This window comes from Marmota marmota, unplaced genomic scaffold, assembly GCF_001458135.2.
Source record: "Marmota marmota marmota unplaced genomic scaffold, marMar, whole genome shotgun sequence".
In the NCBI taxonomy this organism is placed as follows: domain Eukaryota; kingdom Metazoa; phylum Chordata; class Mammalia; order Rodentia; family Sciuridae; genus Marmota; species Marmota marmota.
Window position 1 is genome coordinate 13,598,043 of NW_026000068.1, and position 13,396 is coordinate 13,611,438.

Consider the following 13,396-nt stretch of genomic DNA (forward strand, 5'->3'; position numbering starts at 1 on the left):
ATGGGCCACTCTGCCCAGCTGAACTCCTACAGTTTTGATCCCATATAGACCTTTGATTCTTTGATCTTACACTTTTTTATTCTCCTTCACCTCCCTCACATCATGCCTTCTCTTTGTTCAACTTAAACTCCATGTTGATTATGTCCACACTCTTATATAGACCCCAGCATCCTTGCCCTTTCCTTTGTTGTTGTTGCACTTGGTAAAATCACAGTTCTCTTTATGTCCCTCTCTGGAAGCATTGCCTGCATCTGCACCACTGAAAAGCACCCTACATGGATTAAACCAACTGCAGACTAAAAAAATTTAGGAAGAAAAGTGCACATATGTTCAGTATATACAGATTTGCAGGGCTGACTCTAGTTTGCGATTGCTGAATCTATATATTTATATATGTCTAGGTATACAAACTTATTAACTTGGTCAGTTGATGTTTTACTCTTTTTACTGATATTGATTTCTAATGTCTGCTTAGGTTAATTTTTTCTTATGATTTTGCTTTTTGTGTTTAAATAGGCTATTATATGAGTAAATGTTTAAAGTTTATATATATATGTATATACGTTAATTTATTACTGTTAAGTTGTGTTTTTTTAATCTATTTCCTTTTGTCTATCTTATCTGATACTAAGAAAATGACACCAATTTCTTTTTATTAGTGTTTGATTTATGTATCTTTCTTTACCATTTTACTTTTAATATTACCAAATTCTATATCTCAAATGTACCTCTTGTAAATGGTATTTCTAAAAAAAAAAAAAAATCCATGGCAAATATCCAAGAAATTTTAAGTAATCATTTTTTTAAATGGAACAGTTTTCCTATTTACATTTATTGTAATCATAGACATTTGGATTTATTTCTATTGTCATAATTTGTACTTTTTGATTGTTCTGCTTCTTTTATGCTTGTATCCCTTTCTTGCCATCTTTGCAGTAAATTTCTCAAATGCCTTTTTTATTCTAAAACAGAGAGGGAGAGGGAGAGGGAGAGAGGGAGAGAGGGAGAGAGGGAGAGAGAAAGAGAGAAAGAAAGAAAGAAAGAAAGAAAGAAAGAAAGAAAGAAAGAAAGAAAGAAAGAAAGAAAGAAAGAAAGAAATCCTACAATGCTCACTGACTTCACTTCAAATATATGGTCCCCAATTTCAGGTCCTCGTTTGACCTTTTAGCACCATTTGACCTAGTTGATTGCTTCCCCCACCCCTTGAAATATTTTCACTTGGCTGAAAATATGCATATCAGTTTTATCTGACCTTTCTGGTAGTTTTAAAATTTCATTGTCTCTGCTGGTTCCTCTTGAAGATAGACTGAAACATCAAACATTTGAAAATCTATGATGATACTATCAAAAATAACTCATTTCACACAACTAGAAGTTTTAGGAAAGTGATAAACATTCTTCCTGATTTTCTCTCCCCCCCTCCCCACCCCGTCCTCTTTCTCCTTTTGGTACTAAGGATTGAACCCAGGGTGCTTAACCACTAAGCAACATCCCCAGGCCTTTTTATTTTTTGTATTTTGAGACAGGGTCTTGCTAAATTGCTTAGGGCCTCACTGCATTGCTGAGGCTGGCCTTGATCTTGCAATCCTCCTGCCTCAGCCTCCAAAGTCACCGGGATTACAGGCATGCTCCACCCCACCCAGCTCATCCTGATTATCTTACAAAAGCTATATTTCAGGATAAGCAAGTAGTTAATAAGAAAATGTTCCCTCCTTTGTAAGAAATCCAACTGATAATGAAGAAATGAGAAAAGGATAATACTGCCATTTAATAATCCCCAATGAATTAACACATCCAAATAATGTCCATCCATGTCTCCTAAAAACCATTCAGTGAAAACCTGAGAGAAATCGCATAACAATTGATGGATTGAGCTGACAACAACAGAAATCACTGATCAATTTTTAGTTGGATTTTTTAGCTTATCGAGACTAGGTGCATCTGATGCAACTGAAGTATGCAGCTCCATCTAAAATGTATTTTTTCTGAAAACACAAACTTCAACTCGACCTAACTTCTGATATAACTACTAGTTGAGGGAATTACACTTGGGGATATAATTAGTCAAATTTAGAATGCAGGATAGTTTAAAAAAATTGACAGCATTTCTTCAATAAGTAAATGTTAAGGGAAAAGTGGAGGGGTGACTCTCATGGACTTTTTAAAAAAGAAAAAACAGGCTATTTTAAGCAGTTCCTCTAGAAAAGAGAGGCTGGAGTGAGAATGAAGGTGCCAGAGGCTCATCTGGGGGTTGTGATGGGGGAGGAAGCGGGTGAGGAAGGAACATGCTCAGCAGATGATGGGGTGATGATCTGCTGCCTCTGCCTTCCTAAGCCAGTAAGACAGCAGGGTGTTACTCCATGCAGGACTTCTTCCAGAGAAACCACACCTTGGACAGTTGGCTGAAGAAGAAAAGAAGTAACTTATTGCTTGGTTCCTTTATATTTAATTTTCACTAGTCAAACTTTACCCTTTGAGGAGCTAACTCCTGTACTTCTGACTGTGCGGCCAATCTTCCAGTAAAGGACATCAGGATCCATATTTGGTGGGTAAATGTTTCACCAGAGACCAAAAGCAACATTAAATCAAGATGGAGAAAATGCATGTGTTTGTATCAGGGAAGATTCCTTTTCCCACTAGGGTAATTCCCCCTAAGCAGGACCTAAGTCACAATACAGGACTTCCTGTTTGTCCCCTGGGAACAAAATTTTTCTCATTTTTTGCTCATGGGGAGGGGTTCAGACTCTTCTTCACATTTGCTAATCATTAACTCTTAGGGGAACAAAGCAGTAGATTTAGTAAAACAGGATTCCAAGAGGAATTATGGCTGGTCTCAAGGCAGTTAAACAATTTCCCAGTGCCACCACCAGGCGGAGCCATTGGACTAGGCTGGATTTCTTTTTTGTTGTATTGTCTCAGAACATTCTTTTTTGAAAAATTGTTTCTTTTTGTTTATACATGACAACAGGATTTATCTTGACCTCATTATAAAAGCATGGGATATAATTTGTTCTAATTTAGCCACCAGGACTGCCCCTTTCCCTTCCCTCCTCCCTCCCCCTCTTCCCTCCCCTCTACTGGTCTTTCTGCTATTTATAGTTTTAATTTATTTTTTAGTTATAGGTGGGCATACTATCTTTATTTTACTTTTGTGTGGTGCTGAGGATCAAACCCAATGCCTCACACATGCTAGACGAGTGCTCTACCTCTGAGCCACAGCCATATAGTTCTTTTTTTTTTTTTTAATTAGTGTCTTATGGATGTACATGTTGGTGAGATTTACTGTGGTATATTCATATATGGCCAGAGGAAAGTTAGGTCAGATCCACTCCACTGTCTATTCCCATCCCATTCCTTCTCTCGTCCCTTCATTTCCCTTTGTCTTCTCCACTGATCTTCTATTCCTTTTTTACCCCACCTCCATAAACTTATTTTGGATTAGCTTCTGCATATCAGAGAAAACATTCAACCTTTGACTTTTTGAGACTGGCTAATTTCACTTAGCATAGTCTCTAGATCCATCCATTTATCAGCAATTGTGATAAAATCATTCTTCTTTATGGCTGTGTAACATCCCATTGTGTATATATACACCACACTTTCTTTATCCATTCATCTGCAGAAGGACACCTAGGTTGGCTCCATATCTTGGCTATTGTGAATTGTGCTGCTATAAACATTGATATGGCTGCATCATTATGGTATGCTGATTTTAAATCCTTTGTATATATACTGAGGAGTGGGATAACTGGGTCATATTATGGCTCATTCCTAGTTCTTTGAGGAATCTTCATACTGTTTTCCAGAGTGGTTGCACTAATTTGCAGTCCCACCAACAATGTATGAGTGCCTTCCTCCCACATCCTCACCAATATTTATTGTTATTTGTATCCTTGATAATTGCCATTCTAACTGGAGTGAGGTGAAATCTCAATGTGGTTTTAATTTGCATTTCACTGATTGCTAAGAGATATTCACATATTTGTTGGCCTTTTGTATTTCTTCTTTTGAGAAGCGTCTGTTTAGTGCCTAGGCTCATTTAGTGATTGGGTTATTTGCTTTTTTGGTGCTAAAGTTTTTGAGTTCTTTGTACCTCATGGATATTAATGCCCTATCTGAGGAGCAGATGGCAAAGATTTTCTCCAATTTCTTTTCTCAGTAAGTGTGGAGGGTGCATAACTAGATAGGTGTGTGTAAATTAGGAGATAATTTCTGTAAGAAAGGCCTGGAAAAGATTTGCAATTCACTTCAAGGCACATTCATTACTAAAGTGTGATTAATAATATTAAATATTCACTGAATCTTTAGGTTTTGAGGTAGGATGAGAGGTCAGGAACATTATGTTGTTCCTGATATTGGACTGGACATTTTGAGTATAAATATATCGAGTATAAATGATTTTATTTCATTTCATGTCAATATTTTTGGAGGATTATTGTATGTTGTCCCTGGAGTTACAAACACAAGTTACACATCAAGGCATCCACAGGCCAGCAGGGAAGAAAAGGACATAAAAATGTAGTTATGATACAGAACACCGGATGTGGGACAAGGGTGTGATCTTCCACCAGCTGGGTTCCCCTCTCCTCTATAGACAGGGAGGGCCTTCAGCACGTGGGAGCAGGGTTGCAGTCTGTCTTGGTTTGCCACTTTCTCAGAAGAAGCTGTTCTGTTCTCTTTATGGGTAAGCCTTCTGCTCTGTGCCTCAGCCCAGGGGCTGAAGGAGATAAGGTCTGCATTTCAGAGCTTCTGGTCCAAGCTCCGGAGCCTCCGCTCTAGGCAGCTCCCATCAATGCCCTGAGGGGTCATTGGCCATGTACTTGGGGCTGGCCTTTCCTGCTTGAGGGTCTTGTCACTCTGTCTTTAGAAATTTTCTGCCTAGCTCCCCAGCCTGTAATATTGCCCTAGCATTTAGAAAATGTCACCTGAAGAGTGAGAAAAGGCCATATGTATGAGGTGCATAAAGTTTTCAATTTGTTATTTTAGGCATTCCATTTCCCCACAGTTCTTGACCTGGGTCGAGACTGATCCTCTTATCTGAACATATCAATTCCAATGCTTCTGTGTCTGTGACTGACCATAGTTGCCCCATGTCAGATCTGTTCCCTTTCCCCTGGAATTTTAGTTCATTTGGTTTTCTTTGACTTCACAGCTCTCCAAATCCCCTAAAAATGGTAATTTAAAATTTCCTGCTTTTCCTAATTTCTACAGCAGAATGTTGACTTGCAAAATTTATTTCCTTCTGCCTAGATGCATTGCCATACTAACTTGTCACATACTCAAATCCTCCCATTAGGAAAGCTACCTTGGATTATTTCAACTTTCAGCACCCTTCAGCACCCTTCAACTTTCACCATGTTGCCTGTATATCTTTTTTTTTTTTTTTTAACAAGGGAAATAATAGTTTGCTTTATTTTAAAATAGTAACTTCCTTACATTGGAGCACTAGCCAAAATTCAATACTGATGCAAATATAAATTTCTTAGGAGCCCAAAATATGTGTCAAGTGGATTTTCTGAATTTCTTAAAAGGCAGAATTTTTAAATCATATCAAACAATTAGAAACAATATCTATCAACAGCATGCCACAGTTTAAACCTAAGCCAAATAACCAAACTATGTAAATTATATCAAATAATTTTTGTTAATATTTAGGAGAACAACAAACATTTTTAATAACTTAAAGTGTATTTCTACTTATCTCCTAATCCTCCCAGGAAGTATAACTTTTCTTCACTAGATTTAAATTTTAAAAAATTCAAATATTTACTCATGGTAAGAAATTCTGGCATTAACTATTAGCTGAATTTATCACAAATAGAAAATCATGAAAGTTTATTGAGCACTTACAAATGACCACTTATAGCAAGTCCTTATAAGTCCTGGATGAGAAAGGCAGTTTTCCACTTTCTAATAACACCTAAGGATTACATTGCATAATATTAATTCATCAGAACAGCATTCTGACCAATGATAAATAATATATAGGAAAGTCATAGTCCTACTTAATAATGTTTCATTATAAATATTTTGACCAATATTAAAAAATTTTAAACTCCATTATGCTGACATTTCCAGAAGTATTATCAACTTAGCAATGAGTCATTTTTATGATGCCATTTATTAAACTGAAAATAAAGAAAGATGGCATATCTGGTTTATATTTAAATGATTTAATTCANTGGCGTGGAGGGAGGAGGTGGGGCTGTGGTAACAGATGTGGCAGAAACCAAGTCACCTACTGCAGTGAGATTCTGTTGCTCTTGCAGGGTCACGATTTTGGCAATCTGAGCTCTGAGAGTAGCAAGTTCATTTTCAAGTGCACAGATCTTCTGCAGGGCTTCCTCATTGGCCAGAACTGCATTCTTTGGTGGAGGTGCTTCTTGAGACAGGCTTGGTAAGGAAATATGCCTGCTTGGGGGCTTCTCGAAGAAAGGAAGGTCATCTTGAAGGGGTGGCTTTGACCTGACTTCTGTCCTTAGTCTTGTTGAACACTCTCCTTCTTCTGTGGCTACCCATCCAACGTCAGCGAAAGATACCACTGCATCCTCTCCCAGGTGGTTGGGACTCCATTCTGTTGCATGGCTGGTAAGCTGAAATTGAACTCTTAGACACTGAATCAGAGATAAGTTAGTACCAATTTTCCTTACGATACTTCGAGATGAACCATATGGTTTTCCAGACCAAAGTACCGATTGCATGCTTACTCCAACTTGCTGAAAAACCATCCTCATCAGGCGCTTAATCCAGCCAAGCATTTAGATGGTAAAGTTGTCCCAAATTTGCATTTCAAGTACTTCAGGCATACATTGCAGTACATTGTCCATTAAAGCACACTCGGCCGCGCGGCAGCCAGCACCTTCTCCTGCTACTCCGGATTTCAGATTGGCCTGTATATCTTAATCAATTTTTTTTTTTTATTTTTGCAAGAGTTGACTATGAGAACACAGTCTGCCCAACACACATCACATGTCTGCCCATCAAAGCCTGGCCTATGCCCCCGTAATGCTGCAGAAAGTTCTCTGCCTGACTCACTCACTCCTTTGCCAGTTGTTCTATCCAGGGTATACCTCTCACTTATCTCCTGTGACTTCTCAGCAGCACTGGAGCTATTCAGGTGGTCCGTGTCTTGACATGTCTTCTTGCCTCAGCTCCTGTGATGTCATGTTTTATATTTCCTTTTCTAGCTTACCAGCTATTTTTTATCATTTGCTAATTTTACTTTCTGGAACTAGTTGGTACATTTTGGCATTCTTCAGACTAAATATAGTCAGTTCTTTTATCCCTCACTGTAGCAAAATAATATTTCAATTTCTTAAATAATTTTTGTGTTCTTTTTGCCCCATACATTTAATCTAGGGACAGTGCTGTGTAATGGAACTTCTGAAATGATGGAAATGTTCTGTATCTGTGCTGAACGATACACTAGTCACTTACCACTAGGATATTGAGCTCAGTAAGCACCTGGCTCAATGGGAACAACACAGAGTGGCCTATGAAATGGATGCCAGAGTCAGCCAGACAGCTTCAAATATTAATGCAAACACGGACTTGACTTTGTTTCTGTTTATTACCCCTGGGACAATCTGTACTGATCTGGCTTTTGTTTTCACTCTGTGAACTGTGGCTGGTTTTCCTGTGCTGGTTTATTCACCTTGTTAAATCCTAGGATGAACTCGGAATATACACAGTCCCCTTTCCATATGCCTTTTTGCTACTGAGCTGACTGGTCACCCAGTGCTTCTACTTCCAGTTATTTTCTGAAAGGATCTTCAAAATCTTGGCTCTTGGCCATCATTCAGAGACAGGTTTAAATAATATTCACCAGAAATATCCAAGTGAAATTTCAGTAATAGGCTCAATTTGGTCTGAAACCCTAAGAGAAGGTCAATTCTTTTAAGGAAACTTGGGTAGTTCACTTCTCTCTGGGATTTAACTGTCATTAGTCATTTAAATGACAAATATTTATTGAACACATTTGAAGTGCCAGGCCCAGTCCTAGGTGCCGGGCATATAGAATTTAACAACCCAAGCTTTCCTCAATGTCAAGGTGTTTATATTCTTGCAGAGGAGAAAAAAATACTATGCAAATAAATATATAATATGATTTAGGAAAATTAATAGGAAACAACAATATGTTAATGGGACATAGAGCAAGATGGAATGGGTGGAGATTTAAGGTAAGGAGTTAGGGAAGGTCTCTCTCTGGGGAGGTGACAGTTGAGCAGAGACCAGGAAGATTCGAGAGTATGAGCCATATGAATGCCTAGGGAGAAGGATGTTCTGGAAAGAGTGGCAAAACAACCCTAGAGTGAGCTGGGTCTGGTCTAGGAAAAGTAAGCACCACACTTTCGTCAAGCTGAAGGAGTAAGGCAGGAAGTAAAAGGAGATGAAGCTGGAGAAATAGGCAAGAGCCAAATATTAGATGTTATAGCACATTGTAAGGAGCATGGGTTTTATTCAAAGTGTATGGGAGGCACTGACTCAGGAGTGAGCCATGACTCACTTATGTTTTTTTTGTGTGAGAATTTTATTAATTATTTTATTTATATAATGACAGTGGAATGCATTACAATTCTTATTACACATATAGAGCACAATTTTTCATACTGGTTGTATACAAATTATGTTCACACCAATTCATGTCTTTATACATGTACTTTGGATAATAATGTCCATACTTTCCACCATCATTTCTAACCTCATACCCCTCCCTTCCCCTCCCACACTACCCTGTCTAGAGTTCATGTATTCCTCCCATGTTCCCCCTCCCTACCCCACTATGAATCAGTTGCTTTATATCAGAGAAAACACTGGCATTTGGATTTTTGGGATTAGCTAACTTCATTTAGCATTATCTTCTCTAACTCCATCCATTTACCTGCAAATGCCATGATTTTATTATCTTTTATTGCTGAGTAATATTCCATTGTGTATATATGTCACATTTTTTAATCCATTCATCTGTTGAAGGCATCTAGGTTGGTTCCACAGTTTAGCTATTGAATCGTGCTGCTATAAACATTGATGTGGTTGTGTTCCTGTAGTATGTTGTTTTTAAGTCCTTTGGGTATAGACCTAGGAGAGGGATAGCTGGGTCAAATGGTGGTTCCATTCCCAATTTTCCAAGAAATCTCCATACTGCTTTCCAAATTGGCTGCACCAATTTGCAGTCCCACCAGCAATGTATGAATGAATAATACCTTTTCCTCCACATCCTGGCCAACATTTATTGTTCTTTGTATTCTTAATAGCTGCCATTCTGACTGGAGTGAGATGAAATCTTAGAGTAGTTTTGATTTGCATTTCTCTAATTGCTAATTATCTTATATTAGACAAAGGCACCAAAAACATGCATTGGAGAAAAGATATCCTCTTCAACAAATGGTGCTGGGAAAACTGGAAATCCATATGCAACAAAATGAAATTAAACCCATATGTATCTCTCACCATGCACAAAACTCAACTCAAAATGGACCAAGGACCTAGGAATCAAACCAGAGACCCTGTGTCTAATAGAAGAAAAAGTAAGCCCTAATCTGCATTATGTGGGATTAGGCCCCAACTTCCTTAATAAGACTCCTTTGGCACAAGAATTAAAGTCAAGAATCAATAAATGGGATGGACTCAAACTAAAAAGTTTCTTCTCTGCAAAAGAAACAATCTGTGAGGTGAATAGAGAGCCTACATCTTAGGAGAAGATCTTTACTCCTCACACATCAGATAGAGCACTAATCTCTAGGGTATATAAAGAACTCAAAAAGCTAAGCACCAAAAAAAAATAATAATAATAACTCAGTCAATAAATGGGCCAAAGACCTGAACAGACACTTCCCAGAAGATGATATACAATCAATCAACAAATATATGAAAAAATGTTCATCATTGTCAGTTACGTTTTAGGAAGATCATTCTGGTTGCTATCTGGAGACCTGATCACTGAGAAGTTAAAAAGGAATTAGGGAGTCCAGGTGTAAGGTTTTTGCAGTGATGTAAGTGAAAAGATTTTTGTTGGTCTAGATTGTTGTGGTGCAAGAAATCTCCATACTGCTAACAGGTGGTGAGGTTTGAAATAAATTTTGCAGGGGGAGTGAATGGAGTTTCTGATTAATTGAATGTCAGGTGTGAAGAAGAGCTAAAGGTCTCTTGTGTTTTGAGTCTGAAAAGTTGGGTGTAAATTGAGAACAATTATTGAAACAGGGAAAGCTGGAAGGAGGACTGGCTGGGGTGATGGGTTCTCCAATTTAGATGTCAGGTTTGCAGCTGGAGATGCCAACCAGGATCAAGACATGGGTTTGAGATTCTTCAGTATCCAGACGCCTTTAAAACCATGGATCTGAATGAGAATATTTAAGAAGACAAATGAAGGTAGACAAGAGGGTTGGAAGCTAAGTCCTGAGATGTTGGAAGGAGGAGGAATCATCAATATGAGATTTGAAGAATTTTCAAAGGAAAAGGGGAGATCAACTGCCTCAATGATTCTTATAGATGAGTTAAGGTGGAGATCACTGGACAAGATCAAATTAACAGTGCAGGGGTGAAGACTCATTGTAGGTTGAAACCACAATGAGAGGTAAAGAAGAGGAGAGGAGATGGTAAGCAGAGACATATTAATTTAGAAGGTTTGCTACAAAGAGGTGCTCAGAAATGAAGCAGTAGTTGGAAGCAAGTGGAGGGGGCCTAAAGGGGCATGTTAGTCAGTTTTTTGTGTTTTTTTTTTTTTTTTTGTCACTGTGAACAAAATGTCTGATAAGAACAAGTTGGAGGAGGAAAGGCTTACTTTGGGCTTATGATTTAAGAGGTTCAATTCATGGCCAACCAACTCCACTGCTCTAGACCTGAGGTAAGGCAGAACTTCATGGTGGAAGGAAGTTGTTCAACTCACGGCAATTGGGAAAGGGGTGGAGGCAGGCCAATGGCAAAATACAATCCCCAAAGGCATGCTACTAATGACCTATTTCCTCCAGCCACACACCACCTACCTATAGCTACCACCAAGTAATCCATTCAAATTATTACTCCATCAAATGGACTAATCCACTTAGAGGTTACAGCTCTCACAATCCAATAATTTCACTTGGAACATTCCTATATTAATACATGAGCTTTTGGGGAAACACCTCATGTCCAAACATTTATAGTTGGGATCTTTGCTTGCTTATGATGAGAAATACATATTACATTAGTCCTTTTTCAGAGTTTTAAGGGCAATATACAGTACTTGGACATCAGTATCGCTGCTTACACGAGAACCTAGTGTGTACAGAAAGGATGGAGCCCAGTAGCAGGGACTGGCTGGTCATGTTGGACCATCATTTCCCCACTTTGTCTGAATTTACCATCAACCTCTAATTTCCTGGCCCAATCATGCAGCCATCACTAATCCCACATGTTATTTGCCCCAGTCATTCGTAAAACTGAGTCTAGAAGCTGAGGATTGATTTGAGGTCTATCACCAATGGGGTTGTGTTCTGGGTCAGGGGGGCAAGGCCAAGGTTCAAATCTATATGCCCCTTTTTAAAGATGGGAATAACAAAGGAGGACATAAGAGATGCTATTCTTTCCATCTCTTCTATTTACCAACTCTTCCCTGTAGGGAGTACATAAGCTTGTCCTCTTCATTCCCATTGCACAAGTTGTGCTGGCTCCAAGAATCCCTTCAGACAGTATGATTAAAGCACACAGATGAGCATCACATGTCCCAGTTATGTTGTAGTGGAAATTGCTCTGAACAAAAACCACTCTATGACCTTGATTAAATGTGTCATTTTCTGAACCTAGTTTACCTTCAAAATAAAATTTTGGGGACGTCAAAGCAATAAGTAAAATGATTGTTTAGCAGGTGGTAACTCTATGATATATGAATTTTGGAGCTGTAGTATAAGTAGAGCTATGGTTCTCACCCTTGGCTACACATTCATATCCTCCAAACTTTAAACAGTCTCAAGGCCAGCCTCCACGCATAACCCTGGAGATTCCTACTTGCAGCCAAGGTTGAGAATCATGGATTTAAAACTGCTACTCGGTGTGCAAAGATCAGCAATATAGGCAGCGTGGCAGCTGGAGAGAAACACAGACCTATTAAATAAGAATTTGCATTTTAACAGCTGCACACACACACATGGTTTACATGCATGTGAAAATTTAAGAGGGTGCTCCAGAGTTCTGCAGAAGACTGGAGCCAGGGAAGTTTGAGCGTTCCATGGCATGTGCTGTGCAATCCAATGGCAACACCAGGTGTCACTGTAGAAAAATCAAATTTGTGAGGAAATAGCTTTGTGAACTGAAGAGAACTACACCTGTAGGAAAGATTGAGGATGCATTTCACAAGAGTAAATAGCAAACAATAGGAAATGTGTTTAGTCTAGTTCTTTCACTATAAAAGAATGAACATTGCTGGTAAAAGTGACTTCTGCAAATGAATCCTAAGACTTAGCTTTCTGCACACAGATTTTCTTTCCACTGTGGTTTTGGTATTGAAAAATCACCAGAGTTAGAAATAATTCAAGTGCTCCCCAGTAGGGGCCTGGTTAAATTGTGTTTTGTTGCCTCCATTTGACTGATTTTTATGCAAGGAGAAAAGGTGAAAAGATATGTGTTTGAGAGTTGATAATTGTTGTCCACAGATGGTATATATATTTTATTTTCTTTTCTAAATAATACTTTGATAATTTAGCCCGTCCCTGAAACAAGCTAGCATTCCTGCTTAAAACAAACAAACAAACATTCCTGTCCTTATGGTCTTCCTGAACTGTCTACAATACAAATTGAAACATTTTATTCTCCTGCTACTATCCTGAGTTTTACAGAAATCTGATGAAAGGAAAAATAATCACAGAACATCTTGGTTATATGATATGGTTTACAGCTTTTCAATGTGGCTTTATAATATTTGCGTTGCCATTTCTATTTCCTTCAATTGGGATTCTACCATGGGTGTGTATAGCAATTGTTAATTTGTATAAAATGGTTTTTCTCTGAGGCAGCATCCATAATTATTGCTCTTGTGTACAGGCATTATTGCTGCTGGGAAAATATGATTAAAAACAAAAAATCATCCAACTGAGTCTTTCCACAAAGGCAGTAAAGAAAACAGCCTCATTGTTGAATAAACATTAAACCAGAATGGAATACCAATCACAGGCCATCTGCTGAAAGACTGCAAAGACAGGAAAGTCATCTTTTTTAAATAGTTAAACAGGAACAACCTGTTACATACATGTTTTCAAGATAAACAATAACTAGTTAATCCTTAAGTAAGAGGACTTTGCAGCGTCATTTGTTTACATAGTTCATCCTAGATTCACCTGGTGATTGGAGTGACTATTGGTGTTAGATATTGGGCTTTATCCAAAGGAAAAACAAACTTCTCACATCTCTACGACAGGAGGTAGTT

General features: G+C 38.3%; 1 protein-coding gene across 1 annotated transcript; it reads right to left on the reverse strand.

Annotated features, from left to right (window-relative positions):
* Positions 1-6,173: 6,173 nt before the first annotated feature.
* LOC107146323 (mitochondrial fission regulator 1-like) lies at positions 6,174-6,888 on the reverse strand. Its single transcript, XM_015490403.2, has 2 exons — positions 6,245-6,888; positions 6,174-6,208 (listed from the first exon to the last, which is right to left on the reverse strand). Exons 1-2 carry the CDS (start codon positions 6,756-6,758, stop codon positions 6,174-6,176), a joined length of 549 nt encoding a protein of 182 aa, XP_015345889.1. The 5' UTR covers positions 6,759-6,888.
* Between the last annotated feature and the right edge of the window lie 6,508 nt (positions 6,889-13,396).